The sequence below is a fragment of the Cotesia typhae genome, unplaced genomic scaffold (genome assembly GCF_013202065.1).
Source record: "Cotesia typhae breed Kobodo isofemale line unplaced genomic scaffold, CoteBio_Ctyphae contig_20, whole genome shotgun sequence".
Classification (NCBI taxonomy): domain Eukaryota; kingdom Metazoa; phylum Arthropoda; class Insecta; order Hymenoptera; family Braconidae; genus Cotesia; species Cotesia typhae.
Window position 1 is genome coordinate 3,438,013 of NW_027423725.1, and position 26,810 is coordinate 3,464,822.

The 26,810-nt window shown below is 29.2% G+C and overlaps 2 protein-coding genes across 2 annotated transcripts; both read left to right on the top strand.

Annotated features, from left to right (window-relative positions):
* Positions 1-6,338: 6,338 nt before the first annotated feature.
* LOC141538080 (uncharacterized) lies at positions 6,339-8,356 on the top strand. The gene is made up of 2 exons (XM_074259371.1): positions 6,339-6,474; positions 7,436-8,356. The coding sequence occupies exons 1-2, from the start codon at positions 6,421-6,423 to the stop codon at positions 7,919-7,921; spliced, it is 540 nt and encodes a 179-aa protein (XP_074115472.1). The 5' UTR covers positions 6,339-6,420; the 3' UTR covers positions 7,922-8,356.
* An 11,347-nt stretch (positions 8,357-19,703) lies between these two features.
* LOC141538295 (uncharacterized) lies at positions 19,704-21,037 on the top strand. The gene is made up of 2 exons (XM_074259676.1): positions 19,704-19,757; positions 20,549-21,037. The coding sequence occupies exons 1-2, from the start codon at positions 19,704-19,706 to the stop codon at positions 21,035-21,037; spliced, it is 543 nt and encodes a 180-aa protein (XP_074115777.1).
* The last annotated feature ends 5,773 nt before the right edge of the window (positions 21,038-26,810 follow it).

Below are 26,810 nucleotides of genomic sequence, written 5' to 3' on the forward strand. Positions count from 1 at the left end.
GTTTTTTTGAAACAACTTCTGTACGCGGATAGTTAAAAAATTCGTTATATAATTCGTTACTATATATAATTATTTCCATAGAAAAAAAACCGTCACGCGCGGGAACCGAACCTGGGATCTGGCGTTTGGAAGACTAATTCTATGTCAGTTTACCTACGAGACTTACTTAAATAACATGGTTTTTATCAACTACAAGTAATGCAAATCGTATGCATGATCGATGCGTAATGAACAAAATTTTTTATTTTGTTTTTAAATTATTAATTATCAATATACACTGATAGAAAGATTTATTGACTATTAATAAATTAATTTATTCGAAGACAATTATTTAATTGGTTAAATTTTAATAGATCCTCTAAATTAAAATACATGAAAGTTTGAAGTTAATAACTTACAAATTATTCAAGGTGTACAAATGCTTAAATGTAAGATAGAAGAAACTAATCATAATGAAGAAGCTCGAGAATTACAAATTCTTGATTATACCCAAAGGTTTTCTTGATAAGAACTTGAATATTTATGCTTGAGCAAATATTAAAAACAAACACATGTAATGACATATAGTTAAATAAAAATTATATGAAATCATATATAGATTATATATGGTTCTATAGAATTATATATAATTTTTTTTACCCGAGTATTTCATTCAAATAAAGATTTGTTAACTATTAACAAATCTCGCTTCAAGTAAATTACGCTTGGTGTCGTTATAGTCGCCACTTATTTTATCTCCGAAAAAGTTGTTTACATTTGACCTTAAGCCCTCGATGTTGGCCGAGCGGTTCAATGCGTTGGTCCGTTCGTCCAACTCAAGTGGCAAGGTGCGGGTTCGATCCCCAGCAACTCGAAAGATTTTTCACATTTTTATGCTGATATCTTTCGGTTCTCTGAGGTTCGCTCCAGCGCTGCCTAGGTTTAAGGCAAGTTCTTAACTAATACAGCTCCCCTACCACACAACTCCAAAAACGGCCGTATGAGAAATTCTCAGTGCCACTTAAAATAATAATAATTATAATAATAATACATTTGACCTTTTTTTCGTGACTAACAACTATTTCTTTTAGATTTATTTTATTAAAATATTAATTTACCTATTGATCTTAAAGAAATTTTATTTTTTCTGGTTGTGACTTTTACTATTTTTTTTTTTAATTAAAATTTTTTCATGATAATTTTACTGTTACAAAAGTCAAAAAAATTTACAGATGTATGTTAATTTATAATAATAAAGTTAGTCGACATTTTTTTTATTTTTTATTTTGCTTAATGTATTAGAACTAAATAATATTTTTTTTAATTGCACCTAAAGTTTTTCGAATTTTTCCAAATGAAATTAAAAAAAAAATTTTTTTGTAATAATTTAAAAAAAAAAAATTCTAAAAATTTTTAGATGTCAGCTAATTTTATTGTCATTGTTAATTCCGGTATAATTAATAATTCCAAAAGAAGTGCCCATTGTACCCCAAACGTTTGATACATCCACTTTTACTACTTTCCTAACCTAAAATTAAAAATCGTTGCTTTAAGTATATTCAAACATACCATTTATTTATAGTTAACAAATCTGATTTGGTTGAAATATACGATCGTTAGCACCGAAGAAATATTTGTTAATTATAAACAAATCTGGATTTCATTCAAATATACTATAACTTTCTTCAATAAATGAATTTATTTGTATCAAATAAATATTTCTGGTGATATTTAAATAAGAGATTTATTTATAGTTAACGAGCCTCATTTTATTTAAATGAACTGTTTTCTCAGTGTGATTAACTGTCCTAGATGAGTAATATGCTATTGTATTCTGGGTGGAAAAAAATTGTTTTCTAGTGCATAAAATGTTTTTTAAAATTATGTAACTAAATACATTGAACTTCGAAAGCGGCAATAAAAATAAAATTTTTTTAATTACATTTTTTGTAAATTCTGGATATTTTAAATCGGTTTCAAGTTAATTAACTGAAGATAAATAAAACTGATAACAATTTAATGTAAAAAAATTTTTTTGAAGCTAGCATGCTTCACCCGCGTTGTTTAAGGTTTTCAAAAAGTAATCACTTAATTTTTAAATGTATTTAATTAAAAGCTTTGAGTGTGCACATCAATAAGTTTAATTAAATACCAATATATCTCGATTTCGTTGTTGCAACTAACAACGGTGATTATTTTTATCAATTCTAGCTCCCGCGGGCAATCGCTTAATAATCACTTGTTTAATTACATTCTCCATTAATAGGTTCACTTATATGTAACTCTGTAGTTAGATATGCGACTAATTCTGATATATATTATTTTAATTTTGTAGCAAGAATATTACGCTTGTTTATAAAAATTTGTACACTCGTTGACACTATAGTTTACATAGCAGCTAATTTAAAATAAAAATCGTTGTTCGACTTTCCATGAAATTTTTCAAGATATTTGACGGCCGCAGAAACTATTTTGTTTAATAAAATTTAAGATGATATTATTTACAATGGAATGCGAAAATCGTACAAATTGAAAAAAAAAAAAATTATTGTCAATGATTAAGATGACAAAAAAAATGTAAAAAAAATTACAATCGTCACACATGTCGTTATGACATGGCTAAGATTATAAAATACTTGATAGACGTATTTTGATTACACTGAGGTCGATCATGGCAACAAAATTTCTTTTATCTCTGAGAAGCATATCTCTCAAGGATATATTATAATTACTGGGGCAGAAATGTCGTCTTTGATAACATATTTTGGAATTATTTTTGGTGACTGTGTTCCTGAAAAAGATCCTGTATGGGAATTTTATTTAGTCTTGTTTGATTTGATAAATCTAGTCACCGCCGACTGTTTTGATGAACACGATTAATCATCTCTACAAGCTTTAATTCAAACTCATAATGAACTTTACATAAAATTATTTCAAGGTAATTTAACGGCAAAATTTCATATTTTAACTCATTACCCTAGAATTATTAAAGCTATGGGACCAGTGAAAAATTTATGTTGCTCAAAATTTGAATGTTTTCACCAAAAATTTCGCAAATATGCCCATATTGTGAATTCCAGAGTCAATATTGGTTATACTTTAGCGAATAAAGCACAACTAGAACTAAGCTATATATTTTTAAGCAAAGAAGGATTTAAAAACTACATTGAGGTTGGTCAAACTGTTGATTCTAACGTGGACATACCGGGGTCTTCATTATATGAAATTTCATGGACAAAAGTTAATGGAAAAATTTTTAGACCTGGATATGCTATCTACATTCGGCAAAATATTAATGATGATCCAGTGTTCGGGATTATTTGTCGTATAATTACCAATAAAGACCAATGTATTTATTTTATTTACCAAGAAAGTTCTACTATTGGTTTATGTAATCACGTCAAAGGTTTTCTTCTAACTCTACCAAAAGCTAATGAAAAATTTCAACTTATGTACTATGATACAAATTCTTATATAAAGCCTCTTAAAATACATGTTACATCGAATGGGTCCAATATAATTACATGTAGAGATTTTAAATAATAAAAATAAATAAATACTCTATTGAATTTATGAAATCAGTCTTTATTTATGACAAATGCTCTTCTAAATTGTCTGGTTTTCTGCTTATCTTTTCATTTTATTTAATAACTTTAAACTCTTATCAGTTCATTCGTTAAATTTTAAAATCTGAGTGAGTAGAAAAGTTTATTGGTATTTAATAAAATTTTATTAGTATTTAATTGTTACGTCGAAAACGCAACTAAAATTTAATTATTTTTATCCTAGCCGTTAGGCTAATAGATAAGGATCTGAAGCTTTATGGGAAGGGGTTGAAGTTATAATATAAGAAAATGAATTCAATTTAATAAATAATATATTATAAAATTATCATACAAAGATTTGAATTATTAAAACAAACATAAAAATCTCAATTAAGAACTTACTTAAATGAACACTTATGTAAAGAAACTTATCGTTTCTTTACATAATTGAAATTTACTTTACTAACAATTGTTTTTTTTTAATCTGACGCGTGGTTTCATTGAAACTTATAAAAACTTTTTCGATGTTAACACTAGGACGTCAGGACAACGAGAGATATTTTTGTTGAAAATCGTAAAGGTGTCGAATTTTAGGGCGTTACTTATTTTTACTAGATGGGAGAAATAATGTCCAATTATTTTTCTATTTCCTTGAGCCCTTGCCCTCTCTCTTAGATTTTTCTATAATGTTGCATGAGTCCCCTCTACTTGGGTCAGAGTACAATATCGCTTCTCCTTTACTCTTATGCTCTATTATACATCTATGTGTTTGTGTATATGTAAGCGCATTTATGCATAGACAAAGGCATACATGTGTACTATTTTACATTAAATTATTTACTGTGACCAAATTTTTATATTAAATTAGTTAGATAAAAATTAATTTGTGCATAGATTACAAATTATCATTAGTTTCTTAGATCTAAATTTTTCTTTTTATTTAAGTCGTTATTTTATTCGAAAATAAAATAAAACATTTATTTATTTTTTTTTGTTTAAACTTAAATTATAGTTATTAAATTTTGTTCCTTAAATTATCAACATATATTTTTTTTTCTGTTGATACTAGAATTATCATAACATTCCTTTTATTTTTTTCTTTTATCATTATTTATTTTTATTTTATTTAAACTATTGTTTATATATACAATTATTTTGTTATCGAAAACTTCTATTTCGGATCTCGACAAAGTTTAAAATTCCATTAGGGTATTTGTTCAGGCTCAAATCCCTTAGTATGGTCAGGCCCAACTAAAACTAAATTTTTCAAATAAGTTTCTTTTGAAAATACTATTGATAAATTTGAAGATAATAAAAATTTAAAAATAAAATAAATGCATGTAATTAGTTGTAAGAACATGAAACTATTTATGAATAATTAAATTCCATTTGTTATAAAATAAAAATGTCGGACGCTGAGTCCGACATAACATAATAAAATTTTATTAGTGTTTAATAAAACGTATATTAATATTTAAGAAAATTTTTATTAGTATGTAAGAAAATTTTATTAATATTAAATCAATTTTTATTTGGAATTAGCCAAATAAACGTTTTATTAAATAGTAATAAAATTTTATTACTCTTGAATAAAATTTTCTGTCGTTATAACGAATTACTTTGAAATTTACAGATAATATTCTCGAATATATATGCATTCATAATATACAAAAAAAAAAATATACAAAAAAATTACAAGTGGATATAACCCCTCTACATAAAATTTTTTAACACAAAATTTTTTACTGTGTCATAGAAATATTCGAAAAATACGTCCGACTTTCTTGTAAGACTGTGATCAAGTACTAATATCTAAAAAAAATTTTTTTTCTTTTAAATTTGTCCGGTAAAGTACCATTCAAATTTGACTATTAGGTAAATAAGGACTTTAACTATAAGAAAAAAATTAAATTTATTCATAATCTAGTATGTTTTATTTTACATTGGCGGTGAAAGGACCTCCTTAACAAACTTCCTGTCAATTTTTGCCAGAAAATAAAAATTTTTTATCTGTTGAGGGTTTGAAAGCAACTAAGCCTATAAGAATGTAAACGAGAAGCATGGAATAATTTACTAATTAATTAAATCCGATAAATTACAAAAATATCGTTTTGTAGCCAAAAACCGAAAGTGATATTTCGGAGAATAATTCTTCTGTTAATAATTGGTTTATTGATTTATTGATTTTTTTTTTTTTTAATCAAAGCCTTTACAAACAGATAAAAAAATTTCATTTTTGTAATAAACGTTTCCAAAATTCGTTATAAAAATTAATTGAGATGAGACTAATTGAATTCTAATATCGTTTCAAGTAACACAAAATTTTTAACGAAAATAAATAAAATCCTGAAACTTTTACAATGAAGAAAAGTGCTAAAAATTCTAATAAAATTAATAAATCTAATTTAAAAATATATATTTTTTTTCAAATCTTTTTATGAAATGATACTTGAGTAAAATAAATTAACTACGTAAAAAAATATTTTTAAAAGATAGACTTTGAGGATATAAAGAACATTACATAAGTAAAAAGACTATTTTTTATCGAATAAATAACTCGATTAATATGTCGATTAATCGACACAAAAAATTAACGACACCACGACCAATGAGGTAAAGGCGATGATCAATTATGTAATTCTCGAAGTAACCATAATAATAACTACCTGATTACGAGTTTAAATTGTTGTTGACGATCCTAAACATGATTTCTATTACACGTAGTCATAGGCGGAGTTTTGAAGGAGAAACAAGAAGGGGCACCCCTTCTATGAAAAAATACCCTAAAATGAGAAATTCCAAAGGAATAGTAAACGATTTTTCTGTATAAATACCCGAGACTGACGAGTTATAGTCAATCAGTTTCTTTCAAAGAATCAACTAATTCAAAGTCACAATGAACGCTCAAGTATTTTTCATTGGTGCTCTTGCTTGCTACGCAATTAGCCAGGTAAGAATAAAATTTGTTTTTCATATTAAATATTTTAAATGAAGTATTTCATATAATCTTGTTAAATCAATGATATTTTCATATGATTTGAATTTCTACAAAAAATTGTCAAAAAAATTTATATTTTGACATTTGAAGCGTATGAACGTACATATAAATGACATAAAATGACACTCAAGTTGGCAGAAATAAAAAATTATTTTAAAATTTTATGATAATGCAATTGTTAAAAAAAAAATTAATTAAAAAGTTTCACATGTGAAAATTAATAAAAATTACAAGTGAAAATTTTTAAAAGCATTTTTTTATTGTAATTTATTTGTTATTAAAATTTTTAAAATTGACAGCTGACGGCTAACTTTAGCATTATGACATAAAAAGCAAAGTATTGAAAAGACAAATGACCGCAGAAATGATCAAAAAATTTTTCAAATCAAATAATTGCTATTCTGACATTACATAAGTCGTTTTGATAATTTTTTTACAGATAAATTGTTCAACTCATTTAATTTTTTAATTTTTCCATCTGACTAATCGGAAGTTGTAGAAAAAAAATTGCAGCTTAATATTGTTTAATTATAATTAATTCTTTTCGGTTGGTAGTTGAAAAAATTTTCTGTTCTTCAAGCAGCAGTATATAAAAAATGTATTTCTATAACTTTAGACAGCTGATACTACAAACAATTGTTTCGCTGGCTGACTACCGATAGGACAGTCATTAATTAATTTTTTTTTGTCATTCATGAATCGGAACGAAAGAGGGCGTTTAATTTGTATAAAAAAAAATACTACCCGCGGCAAAATTTAAACAAACTTTCAAATTGATTTTGAATTTATTAAAAATCAATTGATTTTTGCGACTTATTTTCCTTTTTCAATTGAAGCTTGATATATAATGATTAAAAAATGGAAAATTTGGATGTATCAAACCTTTTTTAACATTGTGATTTGTTTTGTGCAGATAAGTACATCTCCAGTGCGAAACAATGATCGTAATCAACCTGAATCTTACAAAGAAACGGGAAATCTTCATATCTTAATGATTTCACCTGATGGAACCCAAAGCATATTGAAACCTAAAGACGTACTTTCTTTAAAGTCCGAACTCGAAAAAAACGCTGGAAAAATGATCTTGTACAAATTGGTCGACGGAAAAGGAAATTCTTACCTCTTGACGGATCATCAATTGCAACGCTTGGTCGACTTCGAAGTGATTGCGATCGTATCGCGTAATGAATCCGATATACTGAAAAATCCAGGTTTTGGACATAGAATGGTAATTCTCGAAAAAGACGGAACATTGAAATCATTCATCTACAATTTAACACTCATGGAAGCAGTGCACCAATTGCCACAAAATTACCCGTACAACTTCTCCACATCGAAGAATGCTTATCATACAGCTTTCCAGAACTCAAATCCATCCAAAATAGATTTTCACTTGTAATTAAACTATCACGATACTTCCATGAAACATCATTCGTTATATTTATCATAGACTTTATATTTATTAATTATACGATATAATCATTACCATTCAGCAGTATCACCATTATGTTCATTTTATATTATGTCATTTTTCTTAAAATATTTTATGTAAGCAAATAATAATAATAATAATAATAACAATAAATAACTACAAAGAAGATGCAAACTTAATCAACCTTGTAAAGAACGTAAATTCAATATGTCACTACCCTCCTAAAAAAATACAAAAAAAAACACAAATTGTACTGCATTACACCTCGTAGTCTCCAAAGGAAACAAGAAGATCGTGGAACTCCTCTTAAAGAACAACACAGATATCAACATCAAAGCTAATTGCCCCGATTCTGACGAGGGCCAGAAGTACTCAGTACCCCCACGAAAAAAATTTGTAATTAGAATATAAAAAAAATATATTTCATTTTATACACAAAATATATGTTAAACTTATTTGAACTATATTCAATATATACTTGCATATATTTCAAGTAAGATACCCGCAGGTAATAAAGCCTGTCGGGTAATGGAGCTTAAGTGAAAGAAATGCTATTTAAAATAACCGCTTCCGCTAAAGACTTCTCTAGTAGAAGCGTCCAGCATAGAAATGTCGCTGCAAGTTTATAGAGTTCCGATACAACGTTCCTTTTCTTCTATATTTCATCATCCGTCATATGCTAAAGTAGCGCAGAAGAATTTCTAAAGAACGATTTAAGTAAATGGTAAACATTTTTTATAATTTTATATTCAATAATTTGAAATCATTGTTCTCATTTTTATCAACATCTTAAAAAGTATTGTAGCTCAATTTGAGTGATGATTGATCTCTAATACCAATTTCATCAAGTATAGTATAACTATTTCCGATATGTATAACCCGTAGGCCTTATTACGACTATCGCAGGAAAATAAGGCCAATTCGCAAGGTTTTTTGAAAAATTTAAATTTGTGTTTGTTTATGGTGAAAATTACTATTACTCCATTATATTTTATGGCTAATGTATTAATTTAAAAAATAATGATACATTGCAATAATTAAATGCAATATTTTCGATTTTTTCCGAAATCTCCCTTAGCTCAGCCTTATTACCCGCCGGTATCTTATATTTCAAATGTAAGCAAATTATATTTGGTTTACTGAACTTTTGGCGTTTTTGGTATACAAGAAATATATTTCAACTAAAAATAAAATATATTATCAATATATTTATTTTATATGACAAATATGAGTTATGAAATATAATAGGAACATCTGAAAAATATACTTACTGTGTATGAAAAATACAAGCTGCAAAATATGTTAAGAATATATATCCGAATTAGAATTTTTTTATATACCTTAAAAAGCACCCCACGGTTTTTTTTTTGTTTAAATAAAATACATTTTTTTCTATTTACACTATTATTAATTTATATTTATTGACATTTATAACACTATTCTTAATTTAAATTTATTAAAACTTATTTTCTATTTTTTTTAGTTCGGTTTTCTATAAAAAGCGTGTTTTTTAGTTTTTTTAAACTATTATTTTTTCTAATGTGGATAACTCGAATTTATCGGTTATTCACTCAGAACAAGAATATTAACGTTCAATGAATCAATCACGCAATGACATTAGCTTAAAAAAGAAACCTTTTACAAATATTATTTTGGGCTGTATCAATGATTACTTTTTGGAGTTAAATAATCATTTTAGTGGGTTTTTTTGAACTAAAAGAAGACGCAATACCCCTTCTATGATATAAATTTACTGAAATAGAAATTTTGGATTAGTAGAAACAAATTTTTTTCGTATAAATGGTTCGAAGAATTTGGTTTCAACATCAGTTTAATTTTCGAAAAACTTCTACTAAGGAATCAATCGAACCAGAACTCACCATGCAAGCTCAAGTATTTATCGTTGGTGCTCTTGTCTGCTGCGCAATAATTCAGGTAAGAACGAATTTCTTTAGTTAGATTAATTTGCTGGTAGTAAATTATTTACATTAGTTTATATGAAATTTGGACCAGAAGAAACTGGACGGACAAAATCAATTGCAACTGTTTTATGTCTGATTATTTTGACACTTTTCTAATTCTCTATTTGCGAATAATTTATTATGATTAGTTTGTGCAGGTTAATGCATCTCCAGTGCGAGACAATGGCCGCAATCTACCTGAATCTTACATAGAAACAGGAGAGCTTTATCTTTTAATGATTTTACCCGATGGATCTTGTAACAGTTTTACCTGCTCAGGTTGGCCCCTAATCAATTTTATAAATAAATAAACAAAACTAACAACAATATAATTATCAGGGCGCCACCAGGATTTTTAATCACGGTTTCTGGAACCGGTCCAGAGCTGAGAAATCTTAATCTTAGGGTAGAGAGAGTGGAGGAAGGTGCTGTTGAATAATAAATAATTAATTAACAAGATTGATCAATATTTATTAACAATAAAAAAAAAACTTAACAGTGTTTGACTTAAAACAAGTTAACAAAATTCATTCACTCACACACTAACCACACTTAACAATATCGTATTCTCGACGAGCCCCTCCCGGCGTCTACCCGTCGATTTCTAACTTATTCTCGACGAGCCCCTCCCGGCATCTACCCGTTTACTAAACCTATAATCACCCGCACAGAGACGAATCATATACCGGGATCGTTGACGACTCACAGGAATAACAGCCCAGTGACGAAACGTAGACCTAGATACTCCTGCAGCTTATACACACTTTACTACAGAACAACAGCCCAGTGACGAAACGTAGACCTAGATGTTCTGCAGCACACTCACATAACCCGCTCCAGCTACAGCAGTAACAGCCCAGTGACAAAACGTAGACCTAGATACTCTGCAACTCACACATGACCCACACTTGTCTCACACTAACACTACTGACTTGACTTTATTTGATTTTTATCTTATAAATTTTATTTTAATAAAATTGACTGTAACTAATTTCAATTAAATATTCCAAATCAAATTATTCAATCATTAGTAATTTAATAAAACGATAATTTTCAATTAACAATCAATTTCTAACTAACTACGACAATTCTCAAATTCCAATTGTTAATTTTAATTCTATTAAAATATTAGATGGATTAAAACTCCTCAGTAACTTATAGTCATGGTCTTAACAATATAACAATAACTATTTAAAACAAACGGTCTTAATACCTTGGATTAACTTTTGATAATTAAATAAATCACAATATCACTTCTACGATCACGTTCAAAATTATTAACATAAGTTTAATTAATTAATTCTGACTAAATTTTTACTGTGACAATTTTGACTCAATTAACTAATTCCTAGGACTTAATCCCAAAATTATTAAATTCACACTTGACGGAATAATTTTATAATATAATATTCTCAATAAATAATTCCTAATGTAATATTCTTAATAATTTTCCACTCTATAATATTCTCAATTAATAATTTTCCTAATATAAAATATTCTTACTAATTAATTCTTAATATAAAATATTATCAATAATTTTCTATTAGTTTTATCTATTATAAAAAATTTGACACAATTCGAAATATTCAAATTTCAATTGCTAGAACATTCGCTAGCTGTTTTTGCTTGACCTTGGGTATTGGAATTTACTGCGACACAAAACTGACGCTTGACCAAAATTCCACGAATAAAAATTGTCGATTTTTTTTCCAATGACAAAAATTAATCAATTTTACTAAGTTAATTGTTATAAAAATTACAACAATAAAATTAACGAAATTTTCGGATGTTAATTTATTAATTGATTATTTCTAGTTATTAAAAATTTCCCGCAAGATCGATTGAGAGATTTTCAGGTATAAACCCCCATGAAAATCACTAAATCCAAAACTAGCAAATGTTTCACTATTAATCTATTGAATTAAATTTTCGTCGATTAACGATCCAACTGATAAATAATTAGGAGGAGTAACTGGGTATTGGATAAACCGCGGTCCACTTCCTTCCCACAGAGCAATAATTGACACCTTGACGAACAAAACGATGATCTAACTCACTCGTTGAGGATGAAGCCCTAGTTGTAATAGGCTTCCTTCGTCTCGTCACTACTCTAGGGAACGGTCCTTTTTGATTTCCGTGGCACTCAGTCTGACGGTCACACTACTTCTCCCTTTTCCACTGCACGGCTCACCTATTTTAACCCAAACTCACCCCCTCCTATTCTCCCTTTAGGCCCGAAGATCGAGACTCGCCAGTGCTATGTCGAATAATTATCGATATTCGGTGACTTATCGATTAAGGGTAATTTTACCCTGTTACAACCCATAGGAGTCCACATGGGAATCTGTGGGTTTATGGATTCCTATATGGAAAATCCACGTAGGGAGTATGGATTCCTATAGAAATCCACATAGTAAGTATGGATTCCTATATGGGAAATCCACATAGGACATATGAATTTCAATAGGAATGCACATAGGAATCGGTGAGTTCATGGATTCCTACACACAGGAAATCCACAAAAGAAGTATGCATTTCTAGAGTAAATTTATATGAGTGGAATAAACATGAACCTTGTAAAAATGTGACTTTTTTTTTTTCAAGTTTAATTTTTATTTATCACAAACAAAAGTTACATGGAATGTTCTTACAGAATAAAAAAAAAATAAAAAAATAGTGAAATAATTATAATAAATAATATTAATTTTTCTTAGCTGGCTATACTAAATAGATCTCGATAAGAGTCATATAAGAAAAATTGCACTTGTATAGTGTCAGAAACATAAGTCATGTTAACATACTTAGTTAAGTCAAATAGTTTTATGAGAGATGTAAAAGTTGTGAAGTATAAAAGCATCTAAAATTTTTAAGGGGTACATAGAGAGTAAAGAAAAGGACGGGATGTAAGAACGTGACTTAGGTCAGTGACTAGCGTAGAAGACCGTCAACGATGAGGTAGTGGATTCAAGTTCCGTCAGACGCAAGCAGTTTTTTCATTAGATAAAAGTACAAAATCCCTTTTTTAGAATGAATTTCAATCAATAATTAATTAATAGCAATTTCTTCATAATTATAAAAATAAAAAATTTTTTTTAATAAAATTTTTGTTGCCTGATTAATATGGGAATCTTCGTAGGATCCTATCCTAGATTCCTATATGGGAAACCATATGGGAATTTATCCGAAAACACCATTTGGGAATCCAGGCTGATTTCTCCCATATGGATTTTTTTAATAAGGTAGACTAATAGGCTATATACAGATTAGATCATGTATGTATTAATGTATGAATATGCGTAATTTATCACTTGTTCTGTTCTTTATCGTTCTGAAAAAGTTTTCAGGGAAAATATTTTCAATATCGTGAAATAACGGTCGGAAAAGTTCAGAAAAGGGGCATTGATAATTATTTTTCTATTTTTTTTTTATTCAATTATCAAAAAAGAAACTTCGATCATGTTGAGAGTAATATGGGATGACTATTCTTTGCAAGGACGCATTCCAGCCCGAATAAAAATTAAATTACAATCGTTATAAATCGAGACTTTTGACTACAATTATAAAGAAATAATGTTATTTTCGAAAAACCAGATAATTAAAAGTATACATTAATTATAGGAACTCTATAGTAGTTAGTTAGTTGTAAAAAGTTCTACAATCAACTTTCAATCTGGATCATCGATCCATTCAGCAAGTATGAAAAATAATTTCCGCCTAGCTGAAATTTTGATCATGCGAGGTGCCGACGTCAATGAAATGGTACCATACTCTCTTGGGGGACGTTGTAATGTCAATTGTTCGCCACTACACATCGCAGTGGACTTGAAGAATACGGAGATAATCCAGCTGCTGATAAAGTACAATACCGACTTGAATATCTCAACAAGTTCCAGTGAAACCGCCCTCTCCATAGCAGCGATGGCGGCCATAGACAACAATGATGAAATAATCGGAATGCTTATCGATGCAGGCGCTGTTTTAAATTTTTCTTCAAACAAATCTTCAATTTCGATGAGTATTGCTAATGTAAAAAGTGCAATTGATAATTTTTTGAGTCGTTGCAATTTTAATTACAACGCCAAATCAGTCGGCAGATTATGCCACTTATTTATGAACATTACCATCACTTTTACTCATCTTTAATTTGAAACTGTAATTGTAATTGTAAGTGCAAGCTTGTAAATAATATTGTTCAATTTTAATTTAATAAAACGTTTGAAAAATCCAAAAGTCTTCGTCTCAACGCTCATTCATAACAAAAAAAAAATAAAACAAGACATAATATAAGAAGTTATAGTGAAAGTCAGTTGTCAGATAACATTTCAATTATTTTATTACACGTTTTTTATTAGCTTCACTTGTATGTTTGTTTGTAACCGGCTCCTTTGCGCGCGATTTTGACTCACTTTAAACAGCTACACAGAAAAAAAAAATTTGCTATAGGAACTCTATAGTAGTTAGTTAGTTGTAAAAAGTTCCAGTAGGTTAACGTATTCTTATGGTAACAATACCGTTTGGCTCCTGCAACTCTACGTCGTTGAGCTCTGAGAGATAAACGTTGTTTACCTTTCACAACTCTACAGTATCATTCTGAGACTAAAACAAATTTTTGGCGGTCTACTTAAGACGCCATCTAACTAAAAATATATTTGTATTGTAAACATTAATTAAGAAAAAATTTATGACAATAAAGTTAGGAGTCTCTAAAGAATTAAAAAAATTTTTTTAACAAAAAAATTTGTTCCAAGAAATTATTTTTTAAAAATTTTATTCTTAATTTTTTTTAATTTCTACACGTCAATTTTTTTGATATTTTTTTTGACATAATTGTGTATTTAAAAGAAAATTCTAAAAACTATTAAATATCTGCTAAGTTTATTATCATAAAAATTTGTACATTTTTTGGTTTAAAATTTATAAATATGAAGTAAAAGACCCAGTTATTGACACTTGCAATTAATAAAAATTAATTTAGCTGATATTTAATAGTTTAAAAATTTTATGTAATAAATAAATTATAGCAAAAAAAATTAGAATAAAAAAATTGACATTAAAAATTTTTTAAAAATTAAAAATGCATTTTTTTAAAAATAACTTTTTTACAAATTTCTTTTTGTTAACAAAAATTAAAAAGTTCCAACTGACAGCTAACTTTAATATCGCTTGCAATTTTATTGTAATTAAAAAAATAAATTGTTCTCAAAAAAACCAACTTTCTTAAAATTTATAATTCAAAAATTATATTTATTAATTTATTCGAGTCGACTTGTTTTATTTAATTAAAATAAAACTGTAAGTGTCAATAACTGGGTTTCTTACCTTCAATTAATTTTACCTAAAAACTTTTACAATTTCAACTGATCATTGAAAAAATTATATCTATTGAAACAAAAACCCAAATTCAATTTGATAAAAAAAATACCTATTTCGTTAAATAAATAAATTGGAGATTTAATTGTCCTCGCATATTTTTAATACCATAGATGAGTAACAAAAGAATTTATGTTTGTCATTTTAGAAGGTTATGAAATATGTCAGCGCACTCCTCTATTGCGCAATGTAAGGCTCTCCCAACGATACCGTTCGGCTCTGAGAACAATCTCGTTGGGCTCTGAGAGCTCAACAACGTTGAGTTTACCAGAACTAAATAAGATTTTGTTGCAATAACTCTACAACGAACAGTAAACTGTGTATAGTTATGGTAACTCTACAGTTAGGTTACCATGACGAAATTGTTTTTTCCTTGTATTAATAACTTTCATAACAAGTAGGGATTCTATTACATGTTTTATAGGAGGAGTTAGAGATTCGAAAAGGGGCGATACTTTCTGCTAAAAAATCCCGCTAAATTCCAAAATTCGCGCAAAAAAACAAGCTATTTCTCAAATAAGTATTTTGTTTGAAAAACTCATTACGCAAGCAGAAATTGAAACAATTAAAACGTTATTCAATTCTTTATCTATATGGGCTGTTTTGCGCCTGGATTATTCCTACTAGGGTAGCCGCAATACCACTGCAATAAGTCTGTATCAAAATAATAAAATTATGTTATTCGCTCTACCATCACATTAAAGCCGCAACACTCGATAAGCTAATTATACACATATTACATCAATTTAATCTACCAATAAATATACACATCGTAAAAATGCCATATTTTGTGCAAAAATGCAGGATACTCAAAAATAAAATTTCAAAAATTATTGAACTTACGAAGCAAATCCAGAAAAATGATGATTTTTATATTAATTGCAATTTTAGCAGTCCTTGTTAAGTTATCATAAAATATTTATAGCTCGATTCGACAGCAGATAATTTTTTTAATAAAAACAGTATTTGTATACTTATTGAAACAGTTTATACTCAAAAAATCATCATTTCAAAACGATTTGGAATAAGGAATCGTTAATCTTATGCATAAATTTTTTCCAAATATTTAAAATACAGAAAAAAAATTTTATTAGTAAAATGACAGATATAATAAAGTGAATAAAAAGTAATTTTACACTGAGTATAAAATGTTACAAAATTTCATAAAAGTATTATTTGGATTCTACTAAATGGTCTTCATAAAAAATTGTTTTTTTTACATTATTCTTTTGCAACATTTTGTTCAAGTGCAAAACAATTTAAAGAAAAAAAATTTATTGACTGCAAAAGTCTCGTAAGTATATAACTAAATATAATTACTGATAAGATTGCAGAACAATTAAAATTTTATTTTTTCATCGTTTATAACATTTTATCATAAAAACATCGCAATTATTTTGTGTCTATTACTCTAGAGCTAAAATAAAATAAAATTTTTTTTTTTTTGTTAAAAAATAATTGCGTTCAATGAAAAATTAACTCAATTTTTATTAAAATCAATTTTTTTCCCGATAGTTCTTAGGATTATAAGAAAATTGTAACTATAAAAAGTTTTTGGTGAAGTACTATATTTATCTCTAGGTTACGTCTGAGAAACAACGATCTATGTTACCCCTGAAGAATGAGCTTAAGATTGTTACAGTAAATATAAGAAAATCTATACATCGTAACACTACCATTGACCCTCTTTGAGAACATGTAGTACACTCCGGTGTCAGTAATTCAGTCTGGACCATTGACAACAATTGCCAATTGAATACATCGGTTTGTTGATTTGAAACACATGTATAATGCAATGAAAAAGGTCATCAGACAGACTTTAAATACTCAAAGCAACTCTTAACAAAATTAAACTAGATAATTCACTTTGGCACTCTTTTGCAGTTTACATAGAAAGGATAGAAAATAATATTTTTTGTTGATAATTAGTTTTCTACCCTTACCTATGTTATGTCCGAATTAATTATAGTTAAATAATCAATTGATAGAGTGGGCCTTGAGGAGGCTCGGACATGTTTTGTGATAGATTTTCTCTTGTAGGTAACTACAAGAGTTTTATTTTTAATGTGGATTTCGAACGCCTCCTGGTAACCAGGGTTCCTAATGGCGAATTCAGAGAGAAGTCGATAACAAAACCGAACTTACTGCCGTTCCTTATGAATTTAATTGTTAGTTGGGATTTTGAATTGCTGATCGGTAGATCCTGGACTGGTTTCTCTTCCTTCCCCCGTGGTTGAGATCGATGTAATGAAAGAGGTTCGGGAACTAATCTTAGAAATGATGGATTCCACGATATTCGGAGTTTTACCGTTTATTCGATATTTAGCCCTACGGGCGTGGCGCACTCAATGCACAATATTTCACTTAATAACTATTCACTTATAACTAAATTTTATGATTTAGAATGTTTTATTATGAGTTCGTGAACAGAGTAACGACTCAGGCGGATACTTAGATTCGCCTTTAATTAATTAATAGATCAAAAGTTAGAATTTAGAGAAAGATATCACTACGGACAACGGGGCCCTCGTTCCTGCTCGAAGAGCCCACTGGCGCGGTTCGTAGAAGATATAAATTAAAGAATCAAATAGGACAGTGAATTTAGAAATCTGTATAAGCGACCTAGTGCTTTATACCGGACACACACGGGTTCTACGAGGATACCTTCCCTCGTATTCTTTGATAAAAGATTGAACGCGCGTTCCGTGGTGCTTAGGGTTTTTGAAGACTCGGGTCGCGACTTTTGGAGGGGAATTGAATTTAGTTATTGGTCTAAAATTGCTAGTTTGACAGAACGTGGACACGGTGTGTTCATGGCGTGATCGAGGTGTTGTCCGTGCGATTGTCCATCAAAGTGCAAGCGGTGCACTTTTCGTCGCGAGGCAGAGACCCTGAGTGTTATATGAGGCGACGCCGGATATAACACCTAGCTGCATTTTGATAATTTTTACTTATAACCCTTGTAAAAAAATTGTCGTTTGTTTAAGATCTTAAACGTCACACAAACCAAGACTATTTTAAGACTTTTAAGACGCCAAAAAAAAAATTCCGAAATCAGATTTTTTAAATTTGTTATGAAAATAAGACGACATCACAGTGACAACTCCGGAAAGTTATTATAGAGAGTCTTAAAATAGTCTTAAAATAATCTAAAAATCGTCTTAAAAAAAATCTTAAAATATTTTTAAAAAAACCTTAAAAGTCTAAAAAAATCTTAAAATAGTCTTAAAAAGTTTTAATAAAATTTTTCGAGACTATTTTAAGATGAGTTAACAGCGACAGAGCCCCGAAACATTAAAACGGAGCGTCTTAAAGAAATCTTAAAATTGTCCGATAATAAATTTTCAACAATTTCAAATTCAATTTATAAAGAGCGTACTCAAAAATGTAGTGGTTAGAAAGTCGTAAAATCATCTATAAATTAATTTTCATAAAAAATTCGAGAACCAAATTTCAAAATCTGCTCTCAGAATTTTTTTTTTTTTTGGTGTCTTAAAATAGTCTTGGTTTGTGTCACGTTTAAGATCTTAAACAAATGACAATTTCAAAACGACAATGTTTTTTACAGGGGAAGTTATTTGAACTAATGTAAATAGCAACCAAAAATTTGAATCAATATCAAAGATTATATTGGTTGTACTTTTATAAGTGATTTTTGTCTAGTAAAGTTTATTTAGCTGACTCTGTGATGGGTTCTAAGAAAAGTCAGCTTTACTCGCAAGCACCACCCATTTATTTATTATTTTTTTTTTTTTTTTTCAACAATTAAGCTTAAAAATGAAAGATTCAATTTACGAAGGACTATTATCTACATACTCCTAACAAATTTCATGATTTTTTATTCAATAATTACTTGGTCAAAATGCGTCCCAGTATTTTGTTCAAAATTTTTATATTCAGCTGTCTTAGATGCACTTAAACATCGATAGCCGGGAAAAACCCGGGTATATTGCTGATGAAAAACGGTCTTCTTATTGTTTAGTATTGGATAGCTACTATTCTTAGAAACTGATAACCGATAGAAGTGACAGATAAAGCCAGTCATTAAACAAGGTTTTAATTATTTTATTTTTGATGTGGATAACCCAAAATTATTGGTTATTCACTCGAAAAAAGGATGTCGACGTTCAATGAACCAATTAGATAATTAAAAAGGCTAGAAAAAAAAATCTTCTACAGAAATTACTTTGTGTTGTAATCGATGATCACTTTTTGAAGTTAGGTAATACTTTTAGTGGGCGGAGTTTCAAGTGCAAGAAGACGCAATACCCCTTCTATGATAAAAATTTACTGAAATGGAAACTTACGATGGGTGTAAACAAATTTTTTCTGTATAAATAGTTCGAAGATTTTGGACTCAACATCAGTTCAATTTTCGAAAAACTTCTACTAAGAAATCAATCGAACCAGAAGTCACCATGCAAGCTCAAGTATTTATCGTTGGTGCTCTTGTCTGCTGCGCAATAAGTCAGGTACGAACGAATTTCTTCAGTTAGATTAAATTGCTGGAATTAAATTTTTTATGATAATTTATATGAAATCTTCGAAAACTGTAATGCACTAACGTATCAGAGCCGGTGAAATCTGAACAAAATCGATTTCAACCGTTCAATGACTAACTAAGATACCGGTGGTTTATAAGGCCTAGTTAAGGGAGATTTTGAAAAAAATCTAAAATATTGCATTTAATTATTGCAATGTATCATTAATTTTTACATTTATACATTAGTCATAAAGTATAATGAAGTAATGGTAATTTTCATCGTAGACAAACACTAAATTAAATTCTTTCAAAAACCTTGCAAATAGGCCTTACTTTACTACGGTAGGGTAATAAGGTCTATGGATTCTATACATACCGGAAATAAATATACTATACTTGATAAAATTGGAGATCAATTATCACTTAAGTTGAGCAACAATACTTTTTAAGATGTTGATGAAAATTAGAACAATGATTTTAAATTATTAAATATAAAATTATAAAAAATATTTACCATTTACTCAAATCGTTTTTTAGGAATTTTTCTACGCTACTTTAGCATATGACGGATGATGAAATTTAGAAGTCAGGGAACGTTGTATCGGGACTCTAAAAACTTGTAGCGACATTTCTATGCTAGACGTTTCTACTAGAGAAGTCTTTAGCGAAAGCGGTTATTTTAAATAGCATTTCTATCACTTAGGCTTTATTGCCCGCGGGTACCTTATTTTTACAATTCTCTATTTGCAAGTAATTTGTTATTATTATTGCTATGTGCAGGTAAATGCATCACCAGTGCGAGACAATGGCCGTAATCAACCTGAATCTTACAAAGGAATGGGAGATTTTCATCTTTCATTGATTTCACCCGACGGATTTGAACACATACTGAAACCATCAGAAGTACTTTCTTTGAAGTCCCAAATGAAAAAAAATGCCGAAAAAATGATCTTCTACAAATTGATCGACGGAAAAGGATTTGCTCACTTATTGACGGATCATCAAATGGAACGCATGCTTGACTTCAACGTCATCGCTATCGTTTCCTATGATATATCCGACTTACTCAAACGACCAGGTTTCGGGCATAGAATGGTTATTCTCGAAAAAGACGGAACATTGAAATCATTCATGTACAATCTACCACTTCTGGAAGCAGTCAAACAATTACCACAGGATTACCCATACAATTTCTCCACATCGAAGCATGCCTACCATAACGCTTTCCAAAATTCAAAGTCAACTGAATTAGATTTCACCTTTAATTAAACTGTAACAATACTACCATGAAACATCATTTGTCATACTTAGCATCCATTATGAATTTATTAATTATACTATTCATTGTCATTCAGCTACTTCACGATAATAACCATTTTAGATTTATGTAATGTATTTCAAGATATTTAATATAAGAAAATAAAAATAAAAAATTATTTGGCTATCAAAAAAAAATTTTTTTCTTTTTTGATTTTCTGAAAAATTCATTGAAGTTTTTTATGTGACTCCTTCAATAGATCTCAAGATCCTGAAATTTTAGAGCTAATATTTTTTTGGTTAAAAAATGTAAGTTTTCAAATTTAGAAATAATGATATTTTTTTCCAGTTTCAAAATAAAGTTGGGATTATTATTTTTTTTTTTTTTTTTTTTTTTTTTTGATAAGTGATATGGTATCCTTAGTTCATACTTGCATCATCCTTAGCTTAGAATATTGGCTCGTAAATCTGTTTGAGGTTACAGAAATGCATTACTTTTGACTAATTTAAAATTAAGTTAAGATGAGTAAACATCGAAATTTGCTTACCCTATCTTAAAACCATCATGAAAAAATTAAAAAATTTTTTGATGATTCGAAATAGAAAAAATTGATGTTTCAAATCACTTTTGACTATTTTCTTAATAACAGAGTTGAAAATTTTTTTTTAATTAGAACGAAAAAGATAAATCGTTTTATTCTTTGAAATTTAAGATAGATCAAACAATTTGAACTGGTTATGTTAGCCGAATGGTCTAAGGCGCATGGCCTATAGAGCACTTGAACTGATTTGCCGGCCAGGCTTAGGTTCGAATCCCAAGCTGGTCTTAGAAACCAGCTTGGTTGAGATTTGACCCTTGCCGCGTAGGTTAATATTTTCATAACCCTAAAAGACTCCAACGTTCCACTCCCAACAGTTAAATTCGGCGATAAAATCACAGCAGTCAAGGTAGAAGTAAAAGAAGATCTTAAAACATTGATCCATGAAGAAGTGCAAGAGTATCTAAAGGAAAATGTTGATCCTCAAATCCATTGGCTAAAGTCAGTCAGGGCGACTATGATAAACTTTTTAAATCTTCTGATGAAATAGATACGAACGATATGACGTTCAGATTTTTCACTGGTGTTGGACTTTTAATTTCATAAATGGTACTCTGATTAATTTTGCAACTAAATAATACTGTATGATTAACATAAATAAATAATGGAATAAAATGTGAATTTTTATATTATTAACACCTTTGCAATCCACTCGGGACGATAAATTTTGTGACAGATTGGCTTTTAGCTAGTCTACATGATAAAAAAATTTTTTCTTAGAAACTACTAAAGTTACAAAAATGATCCTAAAATTATTAGATCAAAAAATCCCCTTAGGACTATACAAAAAACAATTTCTTTCGATTTTTAGAAAAACTGAAAATTTGCTAACAATTTCAAATTTTTTATTCCGTACCAAAAAAATTTTGGTTAATGATGAATTTCCGGATGAACTTCAGATTCTGAAACAAGTATGAACTTCATCGTTGATTTCAGTTGTAGTTCATGCTGAACTTGGAACGAACTGTATAGAAAACTTATGATTTTTAATTACACGTATGAAAAAAAAATCGTCTGAAAATTGTCGTTTGCTTAAGATTTTAAGACTATTTTAAGGCTCTTTTGAGACGCCAAAAAAAAAAAAAATTCCGAAAGTAGATTTTTCAAATTTTTTTGACTATTTTAAAATTTTTTCAAGTTCTGTTTTTTTTTTTTTTTTTTAAATTTCGTATTGATTGAATAAATAACCAGATAAATCCCGAAATTTAAAGGGAATTAATAAATTGTAAAAGTACAAATATGAACGCAATACAAGAAATAATTAATAAAAATTTTATAACATTAATATTTAAAAAGAAGCAATCTTACTAAATAATAAATAGGAATGTACAGCATTTTATTAAAAAAAAACTTATCTTCAAGTTAAAAGGTGCTCTTGTATTACATTTTGATTAATTAACTGCTTCAAAATCATTAGATTTTAACTGTCTTAAACCAATCATGGTACGACACATGAGCTATGTTGAAGAAGTTTATTATCAATAAGTAAAACTTAATTCGTAAATTAATCTTCTAATTAGTTCACTTAGCACTCAACATCGTCGGCGTAGACACATAATCGAGGTATAACGTCCAAGTATTTTTCAGAGCTGATAAAAATGATGTTTTCGATGTATTTCTTCATTTTAATTTTTAATATTTGTGGTAAGTAACCGATTTTTCAAGTTTTAAACTTCTCCTTATAAGAATTAAAGATCAAATGAACTTACTAAGTGAAGTTCTATCATAACCATACGACGAAGTGCTTCGTCCGAAGAGATTAGTAACCTGAAATAGTTATACAACATGTAGTAACGCGCAAATGGTATCACAATACACTAAATTTGAGAGCATATAGTTTGAAAAACTGACTGCTGCGCCTCTACTTCTTGCTCCTCGACGCCTTATTTCTCATTTACGTTTTAGTATTTCACCACAATACACGCATTCTTCGTTCATCATGGAAAAAAGCAATAAAAGAAAGTATTCACAACAGAACGATAGTCAATGCTGATATATCCTCTTTGGCTAAATCTGTTCTCGTTGCATGAAAAAGACTACAGATCTTAAATTTTATAAAATTATAACCTAAATAAAATATAGTTGATATCACAAGCATAAAAATTCCTTTTTTGTTGTTGGTTTAGGATATTTCCTGAATATACTCTCAAAATCTATATGTTGTATAACTACTTCAGGTTACTAATCTTGAGGACGAAGAACGAGTATAATTAAAGATTTTTCAAAAATTTAGAAATTATTAGTTTCATAGTTCTTACAGATCTTCAAAGGCTTTAATAATAACATGTAAACAATAATTAACTCGACTAATTCAATTTTTCTTTTCAGTATGTTCTGCAAATCCTTTGGCTTTAATCTCAAATGATGAGATCTATATTAATGAAAACGATTCATTGGAATTATATTGTAAAGATGCGATTCTTTTATATCCAAAGAACCTTAATAATGAGGTGTTAAGTCACAATCGTATTAACATTGAAAATAGGTTTTTTGCTCGATGGGCAGAAAGCGTCAACTTTCGGCTCGCTGCGCTAAATGAAGTTGCCACTTTCTGCCTTCGTCGAGCAAAAAAATAGCATACACTCCTCGGGAAGTAAATAAGAAAGCCTCAGATCACATGTTTGTTGACCTCGGCTTCGCCTCGGCCAACAATTACATGTGATCTGAGACATTTCTTACTTTACTTCCCTCGGTGTGTAATATACTATTTATACTTTTGTCTTTTTGTCTTTTTGTCTTCAGGATTATACCCTAAAGACAAAAAGACGGATAAAAGAAAAATTTTTTTTTCATTACCTATCAAACATATTCTGAGCAAGAAAATGAAAAAAAAATCGCTAATACCGAAAAGCGTCGTTATCTAATTGCTGTAATGAGATTATTCATGAGGGAGCTTATTCATGAAGGAGCAAACTTAATATACAAGAAATAGTCGGTTCCTGACATCAATCTTAAAAAGAAAATAATCATTGCTGTATTTTATCCATTATTTAATACAGATTCCTTCGTCTGCTGCAGATCTTGTAAGAATTGAGATAGAAAATGCGACGATAACGTTATTGATGCTGGTTTATGGTGACGCTAGATGGTACGGTTGCGTTCATACTACAAACGAAAATTATACAGTCAGGAAATTACATAATGTATACATGACGCCCTACAATTATAACGAATTCGATGTCGAATGGGCTTACGTTTACGTTAACTGCCTGAGTCGAAATCTCCAACATTTTTTCAACGTTTCCAACGTCTCAAATGTTGGAATCGCGTTTGAGACGTTGGAAACGTTGGAGATTTCGACTCGGGTGTATGTATAAAAGATAAATGATTGTTTAACTTGAATAATACTACATTAGTTACCCAAACAATTCAATAAATTTTTTAGCGAGCGACAATTTTTTCGTTGAGTCAAAGGACAAAGTTAAAAATCTGATTGACCCAAGTAGTCAGCTTTCAGTCCTGGAGTATCTACAAGTTCGTGATTTTTTTAGTGTCAGACCAGGTGAAATCGTTGTCTTTCCATACCGTCCAATTTTGCCAACGCTAAATGTAACTCTATTCAAAGGCAATGAGGTATAATTTTAGAAAACAAAAATATAGCTTGTTACTATATTTTTAATGAAAATTATCAGTAATAATTTATTTTTGATTCAACAGAAAGTTGAATTAAACAACAGAATAACGTATGATCCAAGAAGAGGATTTACTATAAAAAATGTAATTACTGAAGATTAAGAGATTATTCGTGTTCAATTGATGAATCATATCGGATAGACTTTGTTTTATCTGTTACAGGTAATGATTATTTATTTGATTCGTCATTACCAAGGTTCAGGTGAAATTTGTTAAACAAGTTTAAGCTCTAAAAAAGAATACATTTATAGATAAATAATTTAATGATGTATTCTCGAAATTTTAAACTGATCTGACGTGAGCATATCATTGGATTACGCATGGATATTCTGAGAAATTCATATTTTGACCCAAAATTCATTTTGATTACAAGTCTAGTAGCGCTTACCATGTCTAATTTCACAACATTTATAGTATAAATTTCTTAATTCATGGGCGCGGCCACTATAGTCAGTGGCGCTCGCCGTTACTTACTTTATATTTTAGAGTATGGTCATTGAGAAGAATAAAACAGAAAATAAAATATTTACTAATTTTTGTGGATGAAAATAATTACGGGCCATGCGAAGATTTTTATTATTACGGGTGGGTTGTAATTATCTTCGAATGAGACGTTTTCGCATAATACTGATCGAACTTCGCTCGCCTTCGGCAAGCTCGCTTAATTGGTCCATTATGCTACGACGTCTCGTTCTCGATGATTACAAGTGTAGATGTTTAGAGTCAATAGTTGCAGAAGGGTTAAAAGTTTTTAAAAAATAACATTACGTGCAAATGTGTCATTTGAACTTTGTATTGGTCTGTTATAAAATCTTGCAAATATTGATGAGTTCATTGACTATCCAGATGTGCGTCTTATTGTATCTATATTAGGGTGACCCCTTAAAATTGTAATTCTGAGTTTCGCTCTTGATAGGAGTTGTATTTGGGCATTTCGTGACATATTATGAGGGTAAGGGATTAATTTGAGTTTCAGTAAACTTTTTAACAGGAGCTTTGTCTGGGCATTTCCGTTGAAATTTCAAAATTTGGCCAGAAGTGTCCAATCAAAGTTCCTGTAAAAAATTCTATGAAAATCAAATAAATCTCTTACGCTTAAAATATGTCAGAAAATGCCCAAACACAACTCTTGTTAAAAGCGAAACTCAAAATTCCAATTTTAAGAAGTCCATCACGGAAGTTACATTTTGGCACACCCTAATCTATATCCACTCCCTTGGCATTGACTTTTGAAATAGCCGCGTGTTTCACACTATACTCACCAAAACTTGTATATATTCCCGCTTTTTCTAAAAATGTTTTAACCCAGTGACCCAAGGTTTGAGCACCAACGACTCTATATGGCTTCAAATTTGATATAAAAAGGCCTTTAATCTTTAAATTCAACACTTAAATTTTTTGTCATATCTAAATACTGTAGTAGGGTTTTGGCAACGCATGGACTTTGTCTTTGTTTAAAAAATGGCAAGGTTAAGTTGGGTTGAAAAGCTCCCGGTTTAGAGGTTTTAATTAATTCAGGAACTTTAATTCATATTGCCGACTCAGATATTTGT